At 32.8% G+C, this 24,512-nt stretch overlaps 1 protein-coding gene across 1 annotated transcript in view; it reads left to right on the top strand.

The window, feature by feature from the left end:
- The window catches only part of LOC129738305 (G protein-coupled receptor kinase 2), a 175,453-nt gene that overhangs the window by 42,616 nt on the left and 108,325 nt on the right, over positions 1–24,512 (top strand). Inside the window, exon 2 of the mRNA XM_055729490.1 lies at positions 15,658–15,795. Coding sequence (XP_055585465.1) covers positions 15,658–15,795 — 138 coding nt within the window. The remainder of the gene's footprint in view (positions 1–15,657; positions 15,796–24,512) is intronic.

The following is a 24,512-nucleotide window of genomic DNA, read 5'->3' on the forward strand; positions in this document are numbered from 1 at the left end:
TCTGTTCGAGAAGAAAACTATCTATTGAATGCTCAATTTGGAATCATTTCGCTCATAAAAACAGCATGTTAAAATTGATCCCAACAGTGCGTTTTAAGAACAACGGTTACTTTGATAATTTTGTATATTATTTGACGTTAACGTTGTTGAATACTCAAACCATTGACCCTCATGGAAGGACTAGGACTAAAACAAGGACTAAAACAAGGACTGAGAGGACAAGGACTAGGACAAGGACTAGGACAAGGACTAGGACAAGGACTAGGACAAGGACTAGGACAAGGACTAGGACAAGGACTAGGACAAGGACTAGGACAAGGACTAGGACAAGGACTAGGACAAAGGACTAGGACAAGGACTAGGACAAGGACTAGGACAAGGACTAGGACAAGGACTAGGACAAGGACTAGGACAAGGACTAGGACAAGGACTAGGACAAGGACTAGGACAAGGATTAGGACAAAGGACTAGGACAAGGACTAGGACAAGGACTAGGACAAGGACTAGGACAAGGACTAGAGACAAGGACTAGGACAAGGACTAGGACAAGGACTAGGACAAGGACTAGGACAAGGACTAGGACAAGGACTATGACTAGGACAAGGACTAGGACAAGGACAAGGACTAGGACGAGGACTAGGACAAGGACTAGGACAAGGACTAGGACAAGGACTAGGACAAGGACTAGGACAAGGACTAGGACAAGGACTAGGACAAGGACTGACTAGGACACTAGGACAAGGACTAGGACAAGGACAGCGGACTAGGACAAGGACTAGGGACTAGGACTAGGACAAGGACTAGGACAAGGACTAGGACAAGGACTAGGACAAGGACTAGGACTAGGACTAGGACAAGGACTAGGACAAGGACTAGGACAAGGACTAGGGCAAGGACTAGGACAAGGACTAGGACAAGGACTAGGACAAGGACTAGGACAAGGACTAGGACAAGGACTAGGACAAGGACTAGGACAAGGACTAGGACAAGGACTAGGACAAGGACTAGGGACAAGGACTAGGACAAGGGACTAGGACAAAGGACTAGGACAAGGACTAGGACAAGGACTAGGACAAGGACTAGGACAAGGACTAGGACAAGGACTAGGGACAAAGGGACTAGGACAAGGACTAGGACAAGGACTAGGACAAGGACTAGGACAAGGACTAGGACACAGGACTAGGACTAGGACAAGGACTAGGACAAGGACTAGGACAAGGACTAGGACAAGGACTAGGACAAGGACTAGGACAAGGACTAGGACAAGGACTAGGACAAGGACTAGGACAAGGACTAGGACAAGGACTAGGACAAGGACTAGGACAAGGACTAGGACAAGGACTAGGACAAGGACTAGGACAAGGACTATGGACAAGGACTAGGACAAGGACCTAGGACAAGGATCTAGGACAAGGACTAGGACAAGGACTAGGACAAGGACTAGGACAAGGACTAGGACAAGGACTAGGACAAGGACTAGGACAAGGACTAGGACAAGGACTAGGACAAGGACTAGGACAATGACTAGGACAAGGATCAGGACTAAGGACTAGGACAAGGACTATGACTAGGACAAGGAGGTACTAGGACAAGGACTAGACAGGACTAGGACAAGGACTAGGATAGGACAAGGACTAGGACAAGGACTAGGACAAGGACTAGGACAAGGACTAGGACAAGGACTAGGACAAGGACTAGGACTAGGACAAGGACTAGGACAAGGACTAGGACGAGGACTAGGACAAGGACTAGGACTAGGGACTAGGACAAGGACTAGGACAAGGACTAGGACAAGGACTAGGACAAGGACTAGGACTAGGACTAGGACAAGGACTAGGACAAGGACTAGGACAAGGACTAGGACAAGGACTAGGACAAGGACTAGGACAAGGAGACTAGACAAGGACTAGGACAAGGACTAGGACAAGGGACTAGGACAAGGGACTAGGACAAGGACTAGGACAAGGACTAGGACAAGGGACTAGGACAAGGACTAGGACAAGGACTAGGACAAGGACTAGGACAAGGACTAGGACAAGGACTAGGACAAGGACTAGGACAAGGACTAGGACAAGGACTAGGACTAGGACAAGGACTAGGACAAGGACTAGGACAAGACTAGGACAAGGACTAGGACAAGGACTAGGACAAGGACTAGGACAAGGACTAGGACAAGGACTAGGACAAGGACTAGGACAAGGACTAGGACAAGGACTAGGACAAGGACTAGACAAGGACTAGGACAAGGACTAGGACAAGGACTAGGACAAGGACTAGGACAAGGACTAGGACAAGGACCTAGGACAAGGAAATAGGACAAGGGACTAGGACTAGACAAGGACTAGGACAAAGGACTAGGACAAGGACTAGGACAAGGACTAGGACAAGGACTAGGACAAGGACTAGGACAAGGACATAGGACAAGGACTAGGACAAGGACTAGGACAAGGACTAGGACAAGGACTAGGACAAGGACTAGGACATAAGGACAAGGACTAGGACAAGGACTAGGACTAGGACAAGAGGACTAGGACGAGGACTAGGACTAGGACTAGGACAAGGACAGAGGACTAGGACAAGGACTAGGACAAGGACTAGGACAAGGACTAGGACTAGGACTAGGACAAGGACTAGGACAAGGACTAGGACAAGGACTAGGACAAGGACTAGGACAAGGACTAGGACAAGGACTAGGACAAGGACTAGGACAAGGACTAGGACAAGGACTAGGACAAGGGACTAGGACAAGGACTAGGACAAGGACTAGGGACAAGGACTAGGACAAGGACTAGGACAAGGACTAGGACAAGGACTAGGACAAGGACTAGGACAAGGACTAGGACAAGGACGTAGGACAAGGACTAGGACAAGGACTAGGACAAGGACTAGGACAAGGACTAGGACAAGGACTAGGACAAGGACTAGGACAAGGGACTAGGACAAGGACTAGGACAAGGACTAGGACAAGGACTAGGACAAGGACTAGGACAAGGACTAGGACAAGGACTAGGACAAGGACTAGGGACAAGGACTAGGACAAGGACTAGGACAGGACTAGGACAAGGACTAGGACAAGGACTAGGACAAGGACTAGGACAAGGACTAGGACAAGGACTAGGACAAGGACTAGGACAAGGACTAGGACAAGGACTAGGACAAGGACTAGGACAAGGACTAGGACAAGGACTAGGACAAGGACTAGGACAAGGACTAGGACAAGGACTAGGACAAGGACTAGGACAAGGACTAGGGCACAAGGACTAGGACAAGGACTAGGACAAGGACTAGGACAAGGACTAGGACAAGGACTAGGACAAGGACTAGGACAAGGACTAGGACAAGGACTAGGACAAGGACTAGGACAAGGACTAGGACAAGGACTAGGACAAGGACTACGACAAGGACTAGGACAAGGACTAGGACAAGGACTAGGACAAGGACTAGGGCAAGGACAAGGACTAGGGCAAGGACAAGGACTAGGACAAGGACTAGGACAAGGACTAGGGCAAGGACAAGGACTAGGGCAAGGACAAGGACTAGGGCAAGGACAAGGACTAGGACAAGGACTAGGACTAGGACAAGGATAAGGAAAATTTTAACAAGATCATTTCGAATACCTAGGTTAATAAAATTATTAGCTTTTCAAAAGTCTAAAGAAGATTATCAATTTCATTTATTCGGTTTTGACATCCCTAGAAACTTCGTCCGGCATCACAAATTGGACCACTCTTGAGATTCTGGGCCCACCTACCTGGTGCTGAGCTGATGGTGCAAACGAAAAATTTAGCCTCTTCCGGATGAATCCTGAAGGCGACACAGATAGAGACAACACCAAGGGTTACCATGAGAGGAAATGCTGTCGTCGTCCTTTGCCTATACCTTTGCCTTGCCCTCGCTTGGTGAGCCTAGTTAGAGAAGGATCGAAAACAATAAACCAATTAGTCGAATTAAGTCCTCCCCATCCAGGCAGACCCCTGGATGGATGCTTCCGGTTACCTAACCCTCGGATACCTACGACTTGTTTGGGTGGTTTTTTGTGTCCCCTTCTCGCCCTTTCGAGACTAGGCTGATGAGGGTGGTAAAATCCTTCGCTCAGCGTCTGGACGTTTGTCGAATGTGTTGCGGCATCCAAACCAGCTTTCAACGTTTGGTACTTTCAAGCTTCCCCGATAAGATTTGTGTTGATGTTCTGCCAAATGATAAAAATGCTCATAAATTTCAAAAAAGACAAAAATATCAAAAATGACGAAACTCATTAAAAATTCCACAAAAGCATTTAAAAAATTATAATAATTATAGAAATAACAAAAAAAAAAGGATGGATGAACAAAAACAAATTTGACAAAAAAATTAAAAATGACTAGAATAAAAAAAATGATAAAAAGTAAATATATTCTCACTTAATATTAGTTTAGTATCGTATCTCTGGAGCCACCTTTATTGAAAATTGTTCATTTTCATTTTCATTTATTCACCTTATATCAGCAAATTTGCTCATGTTATTAACATTCTTTTGATGTAGCCATAAATCAACCCTTCTACGGGAAAGAAAGTCAAGAAAACATTAACCAAATTTTACCTGCCCATAAACTAATTAACACGCGGCTGCCGGCTTTCGGTCGACGGTATTGGGCGTGTCGTGACTAAAGAGTAAGTTTTTTGGTTTTGGGTTCTTTTTCCGTGGATCCAACCGATCCTAGCGATTACCATCAAATGGCGGAAAATTGCCGAATGGAATTTGTTTTTGATCTGGAAGCGATTGCCGGAATATTTCTCAACTTTGGAGTGAGTTTGAGGTCCCTTCTCAATGTGGCCCGTCATGATATTCCTGGCTAGAAGTTGACTGTTGCTTACCTTGGCTAGGGTCTTTTTAAGGAATTGTCTGTTGTTAAATTACGGTCGCTAGTGGCCTTCTGCTGGTTTCTTTACCAGTGTGTGGAAAACTTTTCCAATCTGCTTTACTCAACGCGTGATTTTTCTTTCCAATCTATCTTAAATCTTTTTTTTTCTCCGCCTGCTTCGATAGTTGATTTTCATCAAATATAGCAACATTTGCCACAGCAACTATGGGCGGTGAAATCGAAACGTTATTCTTTCTCTTCCTTAAGAAAAAACCCGTAAGATCTGTCAAAAGTTGGGTGCAATTTTATCTGCATCCCACTTGCACTAATGCAAAACCATCCCCCAAATTCGGTAGCGCTTCATCGCTTATTGCTGGGGCAATAGAGGGCAAAGGCTCCCTCTATCGTCTGTCTTAATTAAAGATTTGAGTTTTGCTATATTTCCTTCTTAAATTTTTGAATTTTAAATAATAAAGCTCGAGGATGTTAGTTGTTAAAATTAATCATTTGATGTAGCAGACGATTAAGTTTGTGCTCTTAAAATTTGCACATCTCTTTCAGCAGGAAGCCAGACAACAAAAGTAAACAAACGATTGTCAAATTAGTCCCAAAACCATGCCTAATTACCAGAAGCTCAACCAGACAGACAAAATCATCACGCATCATTGTCATCTTCTGAAGTTGTACAACAACACAATGCAGTGGGACATTTCTCTGGTTTTACCATCAGCTACTATCATTAGGGTGGCAACCAAATGGGTCATGTGAAATTTCGAAAATCGACCATATAGAAATTTGATATATTGGCTTAAAAAAGTGACTTGTGAAAAATTTCAGAACAATCGGACTTGATTTAGGGATGTCTCAAAATTTCGGTTTTTTTGACCCTCTAAAATCACTAAAGGGGGGACCAAAGGAAACGAAATTTCAATTTTGATGCAAAATTACTTAAAAATGGATAAAACTTCAAAATCTGGTGTTTTTCCGAAAAAAAATTTTTGTCAAAAAACCGACAAAAAACTTACCAAAGGGGGGGCCATTTTGATGTCAAATAAATTCAAAATGCATAAAACGTCGAAATCTGGTGTTGTCTCGAAAAAAAATTTTATCTTCAAAAATCGAATTTCTGGGACCTTTCCCAAAAAAGGCAAAAAAGGATTTTTCAAAAAATAAAAACGTCTCGTCTCAGAAAGTCAGTTTTTGGCAAAAAATTTTCTCGACAGATCTCGACGTTTCATTAATTTTAAATTTCGATATTTCTGATTTCCTTTGGTGATTTTTGAGGGCAAAAAATCCGAAACTTTGAGGCACCCCTAAATCAAGTTCGATTGAGCTGAAATTGTTAGAGGTCATTTTTCTCATACATCCATAGCCACCCTAGCTACCATTCACAGCCATACACACTTATTTCGTTGATGTGTCGCCACTCTGCTGTCAAATCGTAGGCCTACTGTGGTTGTTGTTGTTGTTGATGAGGAGAAGGATGATGATGATGATGTTATTGGCAGCTTATGTTTGTTAAACATTTTACTAATCATACACGGCGTCGCGTCGCCCCTTCCGTTTTCCGTCACACCGGGTTTTATTCATATCTGTCGACAGTTTCTCGCTGACTGTCATCACTTGAGGCGTTCGGTGCAAAACTGAAAAAAAAAACAATTCGTCTAAATTTGTTTTTTTTTTTGAACCCACTGTTTGAGGTCAAAGAGTTTGATGTTTCAATCCCAATTCAAATTGTTTGTTTATTAATTTTCTACGCAATGGCCACTTTTCCGCGAAAAGATTTCGATTTCTCGATATGTCGTTGGAAATGAGGCGCAGCTTCCAACCGCAACATGTTGGCGGCAATGATTAGGGAACAGAAGGGTACTTAAACAAATATCACACCTATCAGTGATCTCGTCACAAGCTGAAATAGAAGAACGGTGAGCAACGAAGAAGATCTAAGCGGGTTTGGTGTGAACGTTCCGCAGCAATTCTTAGATAATAAACAAAACAAACAAACCGAAGAAGATACCAATCTCCACCATCGGAGTTTCTTTAGGACCTGCCAGCAATTGTCGCATTGCAAAAACAGTTTACCCATAAGCACACGTTTCTCATGTTAATAAAATCTAGCTCCATCGATAAGACTTCAGAATAACAACAAAAAATTGTAGCTTATTGAATATCTGAGAAAAGATAGCCAATTCAGGCTAGATGGTCTCGCTTGGAAAAACAACTATTCTTTATGTAGAAAAAACAACAACGAATCGGAAAGTCCACACCACTTTTTTTTTATAAAATTACTTTAAACGCCTTTTTTGCCCGATTTCCCCTTTTTTCGGTGTAATGGTATAATTCCGATTGTAGCAATCTACCTTGCCACAAAAAAGTCAAATAAACCATATATAAAATGTCGGCTCGATCGATTGGTGTACTTCAATTTTTGTTTTTACAACGACAGGTAACTTATTTTGCCTTTTTTTCCCTTCGCGAAAAAATTTAGCTTCTTTGTGTTTTAAAAACGAACAAAACCCATATAGGATCTCAATGAAACTTGACGTTTCCTCGACGAGATTCCTTTAACTTAACACTACGCGTACATTTTTTGAGGATATGATGGCTAGCATCTTACAAATGCTAAAACCATCAACCCACAGAATGTGTACCATGTATGTATGCCGTGACCGGGAATTGATCTCATGACCGTTGGCTTAGAAGACTTGAACGCTATTCGGGCGATAAACGGGCGACGGCAAGTTACGGCAAGTGTTACGCTCAATTTTGTCGAAGAAAGTTTCTTGATAAAAATGGAATATTTTAATTATGGAGAAAAAAGGAGGCGTTGACTGGGTTTGGACTGCACGCGTTTTTCGTCGCGTTCGCGTAATTTTTGGAAAATTATATTTTTTTATGTTGTAGTACAGAAAAACATTGAAAAATATTCGTTTAAGTAGCTTAACTCTTCTTTTGATGAATTTAGTTTAGGTGGGCTCAAAACCCAGCCCAGCCAAACCATTTTTTTTAAAGCCCACCACACTCCCCCACACCAAAAGGCTCATTTGAGCCCCCTGGTAATGGACGCTACTGTTCTCAGCACGTCTGGCAGCAATTGAAAAAGAAAAATTAATACGCGAGCAAATTCTACTCATGCTGAGAACACAAAAATTATTTAATTAATTGCGAGGAAATGTGATGAATATTATTTACACTAATTTACACTATGAATCTCAATGGAAAAAGTTTCCTTTGAAGAGATTCATGTTGAAACAAAGTTAAACTAATTATACAATAAAACTATACTAAATTTAAAAAAAAAACTAACACTTCAAGTAAAAATTATACAAAATTAACGCTACAAAGTTATAAATCTTTACACTACAAGCTAGCTTTGTTCGACTTGTTTAACGACTTATTTTTTCTTTAAACATTTGAAGCAGTTTGTTTTTGAATCATTGGGCCAGTTATTATATTTGGTTGGTCCGATGAAAGAAATTCTTTTCTGTTCTAATTGATCACTTCGAATTATATTTTCAGTTCAAGGTGTCTCTATGCAATGCTTCAAAAATGTGTCTCGCTATGTTTTGATGTTTATTTGGAAGATTTAAGAAAAAAAAAACGAGATATCCCGTATTTGGTCCGCAATGTGTTAAGAATTTTTTCCGAGGAAAGTCAAAGCCTAAGTATAATCCAGAAATTTTTTAACATTACATGAATAATCATTTTTAGTAGATTTATTCACCTTCAAGCTAATCGTTTCGCTTTCTTGTACAAGAATTAGTAGAAACGGCTCTATTTCCCATAAATTTTTGAAATTTGTGCAAAAATTTCACTGTAACTATCGAGCAATCCACATTTTGTTTGTGAAATGCTCGAGTGATCTAGTGATAAAGTGTAAAATTTGTCGCTTAGCGCTTAGCTTACGAGAATAGCCGAAAATCAGGCGATATTTAAAAAAAACAATAGGCTGGAACAAATATCAGTTTCTTCATTTGTCATTTCATTGAAATTTCCAAAAACCCGATGGGGGAAATAAATAAGGTTTGAAGTATTTTATGTAAATTTCGAAAATTTTTAAAACATCCGAAAGATTACAAGACCAAAAACAAATATTCAAAGATGGGAGTTATTTCACCTTTAATATTCTTAATTTAATTGAATTCTTCGATAAGAAATTACTTGATTGATAGGTTTTGTGCAATGATATTTTATGCAATTTGGTTGCATACAAGCTTTCGTTCAATTTATTCAAATTTATTTGTTTTTCGCCTTATTTTATATTTACATTTTTGTCAATTATGTAAAATGACAAAAATTGGCAAAAATTTGATGTTTCACAAAGTTTGCCAAAATCATTATTTGAAAACATTGACAAATGTTTTTTTGAATCAACACAATTAACGGAAATTACAAGATTGGCAAGATTGAAAGACCTGACAAAATTAGCCAAGTGCTGAAAAATTAACCTAGTTGACAAAATTAACAAAAATGTCGAAATTTGCCAAATTGACAATAATTGACATAAATATCAATACTGACAAAATTTTTCAAGTTCACAAAAATGGCCGGAACGACAAAATTGACAAATGGTCAAAAGTAACAACATTGAGCAAACTTAAAATATTGAGAAAAATCGACCAAACTGACCAAATTTATCAAATTGACGAGATTGATAAAATTGCCATAAATGACAAAATTGACAAAATTTAAAAAAGTTACAAAATTGCCAAAGTATAGCCGTAAACGACAATAATCATGAAACCTGACAATTTTGACAAAAATGGCAAAATCGAGAAAAAAATAAATAAAATTGAGGACAAAAATTGGTAAAAATATTACGAAATTGGCGAAATAGACAAAAGTGGCCAACTTGGCTGAATTGATAAATCTGACATAATTGACCAAATTGACAGAATTGAAAAAAAAAGAATTGGCTAAATTTAAAAAATTAACTACCTGCATTCAAAAAATTAAAAAAAAAACAAAATTGTCAACACTAACATGATTGACACAATTCAAAAAGAAAAACAAAACAAATTTGAAAAAGTTGCATAAAATGTTGAAATTTTCATTGGAAAATTTATCAATATTGTCAAATTTGTCCCTGTTGTCAATTTCGTCAATTTAATTAATTTTGTCTAAATTTGCCATTTAGGTAAATTTTGTCAATTTAGTCAATTTCATCAATTGTGTCCTTTTTGTTAACATTTTCAATCTCATCACATTTTATAATTAAGTCAATTTAGTAGAAGTACGTCAAACTTGTCAAGCAAATTCTACCATAATTTGTCATTTTTGTGTTTTTTTTTGTCATTTGTGTTTTTTTTTTCATTTGTTATTTCTGTCAAGTTTGTCACTGTTGCTAATTTCTTCAATTTTGTCAATATTGCCAAAATTATCAGTTTTGTCAATTATGTTGTTTTTGTCAATTTTATGAATTTTGTCATTTTTGACAATTTATGTCATATTGTCTTTTCTGTTTACAAATTTTTACGTTATTGGTTATTGGAAACTTGATGCAAAATGTGATTTGTACAATTTATTGTTAGCTCATATTTGTTCGCAATTTAAATGTAAAGAAAAAAAGTCAGCTCATTCTAACTTTAGTTTCGATTTTTGCAAAACGATTGCATCTGGTAGCTCTAAATTTCTGGTAAACCTCATTTTTTCTTGCAAATGGTAGAGAATTTAATGTACATTATTTCATCAGAACATTTCAAGACTTTAAATTCAGCGGTCGGGGAACCGGGGTAAATTACCCCAAATGGGGTAAAAGTGAAATTCTTGGGGGTAACAGTGCATATTTTGTGAGTGAAAAGTGTATATTTTCATTTTGCAATTTGTTGGTGCATGATATGAAGATGCTGAAAAAATTTCGATTTCGTTTTTTTTGCTCTTCGTTATGGGGTAATATCAACTTAAATAAAAATGTTTTTGAGTAATGATTCAGAAAGTTTCCCGAACCTTAAATTCAATAACTTTTTTGTTAAGTCAATTTTTCTAAAAATTTAACGGAAATTCTGGCAGTGTTGCTAGATTACATGATTGTCAGAATTATTTAAGCACATATCTGGGCAAAGAAATCAGGGCTATTTTATCTAAAAATCTAGCAAAATCCGGGTTTTGCTTCAAAACTGTCCACCAAAAATCCGGGCAAATTTGGATTTGAACTCAACGAAAATCATTAAAAACACTGAACAAAAACGTTTTTTCAACAAAATTTGTAAACAGATTTTAGATTGTATATTAGGCTTCCAAAAAAAACTTGCATGATTATATTTCTAAAGTTTCCTTTAAACATTTCGTTTTGGACGCATTCATGAAAAAAAAATACAACAAATTTTGGTTTTTTTTTTGTTTGATTTGGCTAGTAAAGTGGCAAAGCCGGATAAAACCAGGCAATCTGGCAACTTTATGCTAGATTCCTTTCCTAAAAAAAGAATGCTCTGTTTGGGACGTTATAACTTTATTTTTTCGTTTCTCCTACCGCTTTGCTGTCTTGGGTAAAGATGTAGCCAGAGAATTGTTCAGTAAGCTCACAAATTTTCATTCAAATTTTCAAACCATAGTCCGGATATCTTAATTTCATTTTTTTCTGTCGTTCGTTTTCACCAAGAAGGATACTATTTTGACTACATGCGTTTTGAAAATCGAATAAAAAGTTGCAACTCGGCACACCCTACTGTACATTAACTATCGAATGCTTCAAAAAATAAATCCACAAAAGTTCATATTAGTTAGCTGATGTTAGAAGCTATCCATTCAAGATAAAAGGCTGAACAATAAAAATAAATAAATATGTATTGAACATTAGGATATTTTTTAATTTATTTTTTTAATAAAATGACAACAAAAATGTAAAAATGTGGTATTAACACTGGAAATTTTGTAGGGGAGAGTGGGGTATCGTGGGCCATGGGGAAACGTGGGCCACTTTTAATATCTCAGATGTGTTTTGAGATAAAATTCTCTAACCAACTGTCATCGTCGTTGCTTTGCGTGAGCATATATTTCTATATGTTGTTGACTTTAATACGCATCATATGCTTCTTTTATTTATCAAGTTAAAAAAAGTAAAAAAAAAATTACTTTCATAATTAAAAATACACCCGCTAATTGCATCGATGGGGAACCTAAAGTTCATAACAAAAATAATCTCATACGCTAATGATCTAAGTTTTGTCTTGATCTTTCTCGTGGAAAAGGAATTTTTGATGAAACATCAATAAGTCACACAAACGCAACCAATTTGGAAATCATAGCTTTTGGGGAATCGTGGGCCACACGTCTTAAACCACCTATATTTTTATGTTTTTATACACATTCTGAACTTAAATATGTTTTCCCTATCTGTAAAGTATTCTTATGCCAAATGAAGAGTTATGAAAAATATTTTGTCCATCTAAATAAGGAATTTTGCCAAAACGTTCGCGAGCCAGGTTTTGGAATCTATTCGATCATACACAGCTATCTTTTTCATTACATCATCTGAAATTGCTTTAAAATAACGAAATGAATTATGAAATCACAGTTTTAGGTCAACTCATAAACTTTCCATATTATTTGGTTAATTTGGATTGAGAGGCCCACGATCCCCCACCATTTTTCAAAATAAAAAAAAAAAATGCTTTTTTTTAAAACAGTCAGAATTTGGGGAAAATATTTTATTTAAAATTAAAAAAAAAATACCTTGGTATACCTTCAAAATGTAGAAAACCATACCATTTTTTATTTTCATTTTATCTTTTATAATAAAGAAGTTATGGAACAACGAAAAAAAGTGGCCCATGATTCCCCACTCTCCCATACATATTGGCCGAGAAACAAAAGATATTCCGATTTTATTCGGTAGTGTCAAATTGAGTGTATTCGAAAAAAAGCAACATTTTGTTTTGTGGATAACATTTTCATAAATGGAAAAGGGTTAAATTTTAAGTAAATCTACCCAGTAACATAACGTGTATGCGTGCCAAATTTGGTGACAATCTGTCGAGTGGTTTTTGAGATAGCGTTCAATGCAGATGCTTATAGACAAAATTTTTCGGGCAGGATCGAGATAAATCCTGAAAAATGCCAGTGGTAGATCCAAAAACAGCTGGAAATCAACTATTCGACCAAAGTGAGCTAAAATTTGAATAAAGGGGAAAAGATTGATTCCATGAAGTTGAGGAATGTGAAAGGTTTTATAAAGCGCGATTCGAAAATTTCCATTGGGGAAGTTATCAAAGAGGTTAGTTGCCCACCGGTAAAATAGGCAAAATACGGTGGTCAAAACGTGCGCAAAATATTTGGACCGCTACACAGTGGTTTAAAACTCGAATAATGTGACCATGGGCTTTTTGGAGGCTTAAATGCCAAAATTGCTTTGTGGTATGTTCAACAATGTTTCATCATTTTAAAATGCGCATATTTTATTGTAATTTTTTTTTTCAGGTCAATTCACCTATAAGTGAGTTAATTTTTCTATAATGTCTTCAGAAAAGTTATAGATCATCACATTTAAAAAAAAAAGTTTGTTGAAGATTGTGTTTTGAAACAACATATTTTAAAGACATTTTTTCAAAAACTAACCTCAAAAAACGAAAAATTCGTTTAATTTTTTTTTCGAAGCGAGTTTTGAGACTAACTTTGTATGAGAGAGTTGTGACAATTGTAAAACTGCACTACTGTATTGAAGGTGTCAAGTCACTATTTTGAAGTTGAATGGTACATTTTGGGTGATTTCTTTAAAAAATTGTATTTTTTTTTATTGTTTAATATCTCTGAAAGTTGCAAACATACCGAAACAAAAATATACACACTAGAAAGGGCAACTTAAATGAAAGATGGTAGATTGTCAAATTTCAGTATTTTTTTCACACACTTACATAAGATCCGGCTTCAACACAAAAGTGGAATAATTCTGATCTAGGAATTGTTGAATCGGCTATACAAAAACTTTAAAACTGACATCTTTCAGTTAAGTTTTTTTAAGGTTAGTTTTTGAAAAAATGTATTAAAAACATGTTGTTTCAAAAGACAGAGCTTTGACGTCTTCACCAAAGTTTTTTAAAATGTGATGATCTATAGCTTTTCTGAAGACATCATGGTGATAAAATTATAAATAAAAAAAAGAGAAATGATCTCACTTATAGGTGAATTGATCAGGAAATATTTTACAGTAAAATATACGCATTTTAAACATTGTAGAACATTCCATAAAACTATTTTGACATTTAAGCTTCAAAAAGCCCATGATCACGTTTTTCGAGTTTTGAACCACTGTGCCCTAGTGGGGAGATATTTTGAAAAAATTTGTAATGGACAGCAAAATAAACTCTTTAGAGGGAATTTGGCAGGTTTCCAGCCAGAAACTTTTTATTGACAAGACTCGCCTCTATTTTCCGGAGATAATCACGGAGAAAACAAATTAAAAATTGATGTTTATAACTCGAGGAGCCTGACGATCTCTGGATGTTGCAAATCATTTTCTATAGATGCTTTCTAAAGCTATTCATAAAACAAAGTGTTGCATTTTTTTCGAATACACTCCCTAGAAATCTACAGAAAAAATCTCATGGAGAGAATGAGCATCTATAATTGCAACTATAAATTTTTCAACTCTAATGTTTTTGGCTTCACTTCGAAGTTGTACAACAAATCATGTTTGTTTAGAAACAAAAATTGAAACAATTCGAGTTTCATTTGCTTCGCTTTTAAAACAAATTTTTCCCTGCAACAAACAAAACTCAGCGACAACTTCACAGTCAGTCAGTCAGTCAGTCTTCTCCAGAAACCGATTAGTCCTGATTCATGCAAACCGTACGGGCACTGATTCAATTATCATGAAACCGTGAAACTATTCCATTTACACAATCATCAGAATGTATAAGCTGCTGTGAGCTTCGCCTCAACCCTCTCGTTAGCTTACTTATTTTTTGCCCTCTGTTCTGAACTCGGACCGAGCGTCGATGTTATTGAATTTCCTTCTGTGTTATTACATTTCCCACTCTCTGGGGCAGTTCCGTTTTTTGCCAAGGTAGAAGAGGTAAGCGTGCAAGAAAGTGTTGACAACCGATAAAACGAGTAATGAGCTCCGCCCACCCCCTTTCTTTATTCATATCCATTGCCGCGCCCCTCAGCTCTTTTGAATGTTGAATGATTATTCATCCGCAGGCAGTCAGTCAGGGTTCTCTACGTGAGTTTGAGTTGATTTTTTTTTCTGCCTCAGCTACACTCCAACTGACTTAGCATTATTTATCAAGTAGGTTATAATTTGTTGGCAATTGGTTCTTCTTGGTGGCGGTGCCGCTGATTGGGCGCTTTATTAATGAGAGTGGGAACAGTTTTGTGCTGTCGATGGGACATGGGACTCTATTTTTCTTCAACCAAAAATCATAAAAAAGTTTTTTAAAAACTCCGGTTTAAAAAAAACGACTCAAAAATTTCCACAATTTTTGCTCGATTTCTGTTTGTAGATGTATTCTTGATTTTTCTTTTCAAGTGACTTAAAATGTTGTTGACAGTCTCATTTGAATGCCGTTCATCTTTGATGACGTTTTCCATCTCGTCAATAAAGGCGCTTTGAAGTTCCTGCTGGAATTCACACCGTCTTCCTGGCTGACTTTCCAAATAAAAGCACATCCGGTGGGCGATCAAAGCCGTGTGTTTTTTTTTCTCTTAGGTAAACACTTCCCGGAACGAGGGGACCTTCCAGGGGGGCGAAAAAAAGTGCGCGTTTACTAAATTTGGCTTGAGCCTTCAAAAATAGGAACAAACAACGTCGTAAAAAATAACAAACTGTTTCATTTGAATCCCATGATTAAATGAGTTTTTTCTTCTTCTCGATTTTCAGGAGGCTCCGACAGCAACAAGGGCAAAAGTAAAAAATGGCGCAAAATTCTCCAGTTCCCACACATATCGCAATGTATAGATCTCAAGAACAAAATAGGTAAGTGTACTGTAGTTTTTGTCTTAGATGGATACCCGAAAAACTAAATAACACGACTTTTCGATTTGGGGATATTTTATAATTCTCAATAAGAACCCTGTTTTTGTCATGAAAAATACTGTTTTTTTAATGAGTAAAGATTGAAAAAGTTTGATTTGATTTTTTTCAAATTTGTTATTCCAAAAATAAAAAGAAATAAATAAAAAATTAGAAGCTTAATCAAGACTTAATCAAGTAACTAGTTTTCATGATTTTCTACCACCACACCCTATCTTTTGATAATGTTCAAGCCCTAAAGTATGACTCTCTCAATTGCAAAATGTTAGATTGGTTCTCAAACAAGTAAATTGAATGATATTTTTGTAAAAATTCTCAAAATTTACAAAAAACGCAAAATTTTCGAAAAAGATAAAATTATAATTTTAACAAAATGGACGAAATTGATAAAATTGATAAGATTTTAAATATTGACTAAGTTGACGACAAATACCACATTTCCATTTGCCGGCTGGCATGTGGAATATGTTGCTTCCGTTTCCCTAAATTATTTTTTTTTGTCGAGCAGAATTTTCCGCCGCTGTAGCTTATTACTGAAAAATTGCAGAACAAAACTCCAAACCACGCGCCTGTCTCCTCCTTTTTCCCTCCACTTTTTTGCTGTAGCTGATTTGGTTGGTTTGATTCGGGTTTCGCCATCATCTTCTTTAGAAGAAAAAAAATGGGGAGGAGGCTGTAGTCAAATCGGAGCACAGATGTTGAGACGAAAATTAGGGAAAAATTATGCGATTCGACAGAGCGCCGCCAAAGAATATTTAACGATTTTTTTTTCGGTTCATTAGTAACACTACACCATTTGAGGCTGCGAGTAGTTGTCGGTAGGAGGAAGTTTGGTGGTGAACTGGATTATTTCGAAACCGGGGAAGATGCAAATTAGATTCGTTATCTGCTGAAAGTGGGCCTAGAGATAAAAAAAAATTGCCCCTGAAGCTACATGGCGACCGTCAAAAAATCTTGATTCAAATGCTTAAAAACAAATTTTGTCTTTAACTTCAATCAAAATTCTATCGAGACTATCGACAAGCAAATTTATGTTCAGAAGTTATTTGTTGACAAATGGGATGAATGACTATATGGCGACCGTTAAAATTTTCGACTTAAGGTCAAATTGAATTCATAACCTGAATCTGAGTGCTATCGAGATTATAAACTACAAGATACATTTGTTCATGGAGGATCAATTTCTCTTACATCTTGCCTAGGTAAGATACATATATGAAAGGATGAAAGACCGCCGAATCCGAAATTATATTGAACAAAACCACATCAACACGATTTTCGTAAAGGATTTTGTACAACAAATTATTTTAGTACTTTGACCGATACAAGAGCTGATCACAGGCAAAAAGGATGTTATGTACTGAGATATTTAGCCCAGCTAGATTTAGAGAACGCTTATGATCGAACTTGGCATCCAGCAATCACAAATGCAGCCAGACATGCGAAATTGGAACAAAGATATATTGAAGTTATACTCTTATTTCTGAAAAACAGAATGAACAAAATGCAGAAAAAAAAAACAAAAATGACAAAAACGGTAAAAATGTCCAAAAAAGACAAAAATGACAAAATTTCCAAAAATGCCAGAATGACAAAAAAGATGAAAATGACAAAAATACAAAAAAAAAGAATTAAAAAACAAAAAAATAAACGAATAAAATAAAAAAATAACAAAAATGAGAAAAAAATGACAAAACGTACAAAAATTCCAAGAATAACAAAAATGACAAAAAAGTTTGATGATAAGACAAAAAAGAATTGAAAGACAAAAACGATAAAAATGACAACGAAGACTAAACAAAAAAAAAGAAAAAAACAAAATTTCAAAAATATATCAAAAGTTGACTAAAATGACGAAAATGCGAAAACTGATAAATATGACAAGAATGAAAAATAAGACAAATATGGCAAAAATGATAAAAATTACAAAAATGACAAGAAATGATAAAAAACGACAAAAAAGGCTCAAATGACCAATAACAAAAATGACAAAACTTACAGAAAAATAAACATTTCAAAAACGAAAAAATGCCAAAATTACAAAAATGACTAAAATGACAAAAACGATACAAAAGACTTAAATGACAAAAATGACAAAAACGATAAAAAAGACGTCTTACGAAATGAAAAACATGACAAAATATGACAAAAATGACAAAAGTGACATAAATGACAAAAGTGAGAAAAATAGACAAAAATGACCGAAACAAGATAAAAAACAAAAATTACAAAAACAATGACAAAAAATGATGCCGAAAATTGACGAATTGACGAAAATTTAAAAATGAAAAAAAAATGACAAAAATGATAAAAATATCAGGTAATGCCAAAAAGAACAAAAAAGACTCAATTAACAAAATTAAGAAATGACGAAAACGACCAAAAATAATGAAATATCAAAAACTACAGCACGACAAAAATGGCAAAAACGACAAAATCTCAATAAAGAAAGACTAAAGAACAAAAATCACTAAAATTATTAAAATAACCAAAATGGAAAAAGAATTACTTAAATAACAAAAAAATAGAATCGACAAAACAAAAAAACATAAAAAAACGAAAAAAAAATTAAATGACGAAAACAAATTTAATAAAAAAAATAAAAAACGAAAAAAAATAAAAAACGAAAAAGCGAAAAAAAATAAAAAACGACAAAAAATAAAAAAAAACGAAAAAAAATTAAAAACGAAAAAAAAATAAAAACAAAAAAAAAGAAAAAAAAACGAAAAAAAATAAAAACAAAAAAAAAGAAAAAAAAACGAAAAAAATAAAAAAAAACGAAAAAAATAAAAAAAAACGAAAAAAAAAATAAAAAAAAAAACGAAAAAAAAATAAAAAAAAAACGAAAAAAAATAAAAAAAAACGAAAAAAATAAAAAAAACGAAAAAAAATAAAAAAAAACGAAAAAAAATAAAAAACGAAAGAAAATAAAAAAAAGGAAAAAGAAAATAAAAAAAAGGAAAAAGAAAATAAAAAAAAGGAAAAAGAAAATAAAAAAAGGAAAAAGAAAATAAAAAAAGGAAAAAGAAAATAAAAAAAGAAAAAAGACAATAAAAAAAGAAAAAAGGCAATAAAAAAAGGAAAAAGAAAATAAAAAAAGGAAAAAGAAAATAAAAAAAGAAAAAAAATAAAAAAAAGGAAAAAAAATAATAAAGGAAAAAAAAATAAAAAAAGGAAAAAAAATAAAAAAAAGGAAAAAAATAAAAAGAGAAAAAAAGGAAAAAAAATAAAAAAAAGGAAAAAAATAAAAAAAGGAAAAAAAATAAAAAAAAAACGAAAAAAATAAAAAGAAAGGAAAAAAAATAAAAAAAGGAAAAAAAAATAAAAAAAAACAAAAGTAAAAATTTAAAAACGAAAAAAAATACCAAAAAAAAAATTAAAAAAAACGAAAAAATTTAAAAAACGTTAAAGAATAAAAAAAACGACAAAAAAATTAAAAAGAAAAAAAAAATAAAAAATAAAAAAAAATAAAAAAAAATTGAAAAACGAAAAGAAAATTAAAAAAATGAAAAAAAAATTAAAAAAATCATAAAAAAACGAAAAAAAAATAAAAAAACGAAAAAAAAAATTAAAAAACCAATAAAAAAATAAAAAAACGAAAAAAAATAAAAAAAAACGAAAAAAAAAAACCAATAAAAAAAATAAAAAAACCAAAAAAAAAATTAAAAAACGAAAAAAAAATTAAAAAACGAAAAAAAAAATAAAAAAAACGAAGAAGAAAAAACGAAAAAAAAAAAATAAAAAAAACGAAAAAAAAATTAAAAAACGAAAAAAAAATTAAAAAACGAAAAAAAATAAAAAAACGAAGAAAAAAAAAATAAAAAAACGAAGAAAAAAAACGAAAAAAAAATAAAAAAAACGAAAAAAAAATAAAAAAAACGAAAAAAAAATTAAAAAACGAAAAAAAAATAAAGAAACGAAAAAAAAATAAAGAAACGAAAAAAAAATAAAAAAACGAAAAAAATAAAAAAAACTAAAAATAAATTTAAAAAAACGAAAAAAAAAATTCGAAAAAAAATAAAAAAACGAAAAAAAAACAAAAAAAACGAAAAAAAAACAAAAAAAAAAATATAAAAAACGAAAAAAAAAACTTAATAACGTAAAAAAAGAAAAAAAACGATAGATAAAAAAAATTTAATTAAAAATCGAAAAAATTGGTTAAAAATCAAAAATATTAGTTGAAAACGAAAATAATCATTACAAAGCGAAAAAAATTAATTAAAAAAGTAAAAAATAATAAAAAAAAATAAAAAAAATTAAAAAAAAATAAAAAAATGTAAATTTAAATAAAAAAAAACAGAAAAAATCGCAAAGTAAAGAAAAAATCTGAAAAAAAATACAAAATCGAAAAAATAACATTGAAAAAACGAAAAAATAAAATAGAACGAACAAAAAAATAAGTAGAATAAACGAAAAAAAAAACAAAAACGAAAAATAATTTAAAAAAAACCGAAAAAAATTAAAATTAACAAAAAAAAAAAATAAAAAAAGAAGAAGAAAATTAAAAATACGAAAAAAGATTAAAAAAAACGAAAAAATTATCAAAAAAAAATGATAGTAAAAATCGAATTTAAAATTTAACAACAAAAAAAAATATAAAAACGAAAAAAAAAACTTTAAAACGAAAAAAATTTAAAAAACGAAACAAAAATTAAAAGACGAAAATAAATCTTAAATACGAAGATAAATAAAGAATCGAAAAAAAATAAAAAAAAATCGAAAAAAAGAGGAAAATACACGAAAATAAATGAAAAAAAAAACATAAAAACACGAAAAAACCATAAAAAACCAAAATTTTAAAAGCAAATAAAACACAAAAAATTGAGAAAAAAAAAAACAAATACAGGTCGGACTCGATTATCCGGAGTATTGAATTTTTTTTCACTCCGGATAATCGAATCTTCCGGATAATCGAATCATAAAAAAATGTTTTTTTTTCAGTCTGAGGACGTTAAATTGTAATTTTTTTGTTCATTATTTTTGTAAAATGCAGTGGCGTATAGCCAGAAATCATTTTTATAGGAAAAAGAGGTAAAGTCGTGATAAGAAAAAAAAAAACAAATATGTAATATTAAACAATTACTGGTTTCACTTTACCTTGAACTGACACATCTCGGAAGTGATTTTTGTTCTCATGCTTCGTTATTCAATGAATGAATTTGTTTTTAAGCTTAAATCAACGAGAAGTTTCCTGACAAGAAATATGAATTTTATTTAACTAAAATGAGAATGTAACAAAAAAGAATATCAAAAGGGGAACATACTGAAATGACACCCTAGCTTAAGTCCCTCTTTTTCTTACTACTTTCACGTTTGTACATTTGATCATACTTTGTAAATAAACTAAAATACATTTCAAAATCCATTTTCAACCGAAGACAATCGATAATTAATTAATTAAATAATAAATTATTAACCCGTTACTTCCCACGATTTTTTTTTAAATATTTGAATAACAAAAAAGCTTTTGTAAGGAAAGAGCTTGAACAAAAGTTGTTCCCCATGGTCTCAAAAGTTGTAATTCGTTGGAAAAAGTTTTTGATTGTTTCAATAGTTGCTAGATTGTTTTTCAATAGTTACTATATCTAAATTTCAAGAAGGCTTATAGACAAGCGCAATAAGTACACAAGGAAGTACTACTGCATCATAGTAGATTTAGAAACTTGATAAAGACGCAAATGTTGTGGATCACTTGTGCTACCATGGACTGTAGAGAGTTAAATACATTGACAACTCTTATTCTTACCCCTCCTGTTCCTAGCTACGTTCTTGCTTGACCACATATTTATATTATGTATTATAGAGTTAATGAGTTTGATCTAGAACAATACACTGTGGATAACCGAATTTTAATATAAAGTACAACTACTATACTAGTCCCTGAACCCCACTAACTCCGTCTAAAGCTGATAAAAATATTATTTAGTGAATTATACTACTAAATTATTTAAAAAATCAAAACGAAAATTAAAATAAAAATATTTTTTATTTTAAAATTCCGGATAATCGAGTCTAAAATTCCGGATAATCGAACTCCGGATAATCGAGTCTCCGGATAATCGAGTCCGACCTGTAAAACAAAAGCAAAAATTTCAATAAAAATTAAATAAAAATTTAAATAAGTTAGAAACAAAAAAAAAAATAATAAACAAAAAAAATAAAACAAAATAATCGAAAAATTAAAAAAAAACGAAACTGAAACACGAAAAAAAACAAAAACACGAAAAAATCAAAACAAAAATTAATAGACTAAAATAAATAATAAAAACGAAGAAAAATAAAGAAACGAATAAATAAAAAAACGAAAATGAATTAAAAAAAAACATGAAAAAATAAAAACACAAAAAACCTTATAAAACGAAAAAAAAACGAAAAAAAATTAAAAACGAAAAAAATAAAAAAAAATAAGCAAAAAAAAAGCAAAAAATTGCCAAAAAAACAAAAAAAAATTAAAAATAATAAATTTAAAACGACAAAAATGAAGAAAATGACATAATGTCAAAACAAAAAAAAAATACAAAAATTTCAAAAATGACAAAAAAGATTAAAACGTCAAAAATAAAAAAAAAATTAAAATTTAAAAAATGAGAAAATTGACAAAAATGCACAAAGAAAAAAAAAGACCAAAACGAAAGGAATGACAAAAGTGACAAAATTAGAAAAAATTACAAAATTGACGAAAATGATAAAATTAACAAAAACGACGAAAATGAAAAAATTGAAAATATGTTATGACAAATTCGACAAAAACGACTAAAACGACATAAATGATAAATGTTTTAAAAAAGACTTAATCATCAAAAATGACAAAATTCACATAAACACATAAAGAAAATGACTTAAATTACAAAAATTGCAATAATGGCAAAAAAATACAAAAATGACCAATACGACGACAATGACTACAAAAGTTCAAAAAGACAAAAATTACAAAGATGACATTATGGCAAATTATTACAAAAATGACTTAAATGACGAAAATGACAAAAACGACAAAATCTACAAATCAGACTAAGGTGACGATAATTAAAAAAATGACAAAACTTAAGAAGATGACAAAAAATGGCTACAATCACAAAAGTTACAAAAATATCAAAAATGACAAAAACGATAAAAATTACAAAAAAGACAAAAATGACAAAACTGACAAAAATCACAAAAAATTACAAAAAAGACAATAAAGACAAAAATGCCAAAAATGTCGAAAATGAAAAAAATGATTAAAATAAAAAAAATGACAAAAAAGACAAAAATGAAATAAATGACAAAAATGACAAAAATTACAAAAAAATGACAAAAATGACGAAAACGACAAATTGACGAAAATGTCTAGATTGACAAAAAATACAAAAAAAAAATCCAAAATTTGCAAAATTGGCAAAATTCACAAAATGACAAAAATTACAAAAAGAATTAAAGAGACGAAAAATTGTAAAATGACAAAATGAAAAACATGACAAAAGTGACAATATTGACAAAATTTTTTAAAGTGGAAATAAAAATTAAAATGATAAAAACGACAAAAATTACAAAAATGACAAAAATGACATAAATAACAATAACGACTTAAATGACAAAAATTACAAAAATTACAGATATGATCAAAATAAACAATGTGAAACTTATATTGGTAGTTTGGTTTATGTTAATTTTATCATAATTCAACATGACAAGCGTCAGTTCATCTGACGGTTTTCTTCAGTAAGATACGAAAAAAGAACGAAGGTCGAACTGGACAAAGTAGCTGCCATAAAGCTTTTCTCGGGGATTTATTGTAAGGCATAAATTTCGTCATACGCCTAAAATGCCACACTTTTCTATTCAATCCCCCCGCGCCATCTATCAGCAAAAAAAAAGTCTTGATGATCATAAAGATTTGTTGTTCTGTTTTCGTTCTTTCTTTCTGCTTTATTCCACTCTATATTTCTTCCTCGCAGCCTCAAATGGTCCATGGTTGAAGATGTGGTTGAATTATGCGGATTCAAGATTTTCGGACTATAAAATGCCAACCGGAGAAAAGAAACACAATGTCCTTGTGGCCGGGCAGCTGAAGGTTACATTCAATTTGCTAGAGTGAAGAAAGTTAGTTGGTTTTTCCGATCCGAAGGAAGTGCTAGTTTCGTGGAATTATTCTTTCGACTCATCCGACAACGAAGAAAGCCAAAGTCGATAACCAACTACTCATCAGTATGGATCGGATGCGAACCTAATGGGTTGTGAAAATTAGTTTCCGTTTGAAGTGGGTTTGTTTCACTCTAACCAATGTTATTAGCTTTGATGGCAAGGAGAACCAGCTCAACTTTCGGTTCAGTTCATCCATTATAGTTTCAAGAAAACATGGCTTCGAGCAGCAGCTGAAAAGTTCCAGCAAAAACTCACCCGGAACGAAGAACGATGAGCAACAGCATATTGTACGTACATAAAACATGAAGCAACTTTGGAATGCAAATAACCGACCACTCTAGGATTCTCTCTCTCTCTTTCTTTCGGATTCCTCGAGGGGTTATGTTTTAATTGACAAAGCTCTGCAGGAGCATCCATTTTCCAAGTTGACCTCAAAAAGCAGGACTCTTCTAAGTACACAAACACTCGATGTCCTCGTCTAGTACCTATCTGTTTTGGAAAGTGAAACTTTGGTTTGATAGCTTCATAATTGGGACTCGAATTAGTCTGGAGCCTGTAAGGTGACAGACCATTTAATC

The sequence above is a fragment of the Uranotaenia lowii genome, chromosome 1 (genome assembly GCF_029784155.1).
Source record: "Uranotaenia lowii strain MFRU-FL chromosome 1, ASM2978415v1, whole genome shotgun sequence".
Taxonomy (NCBI): Eukaryota; Metazoa; Arthropoda; class Insecta; order Diptera; family Culicidae; genus Uranotaenia; species Uranotaenia lowii.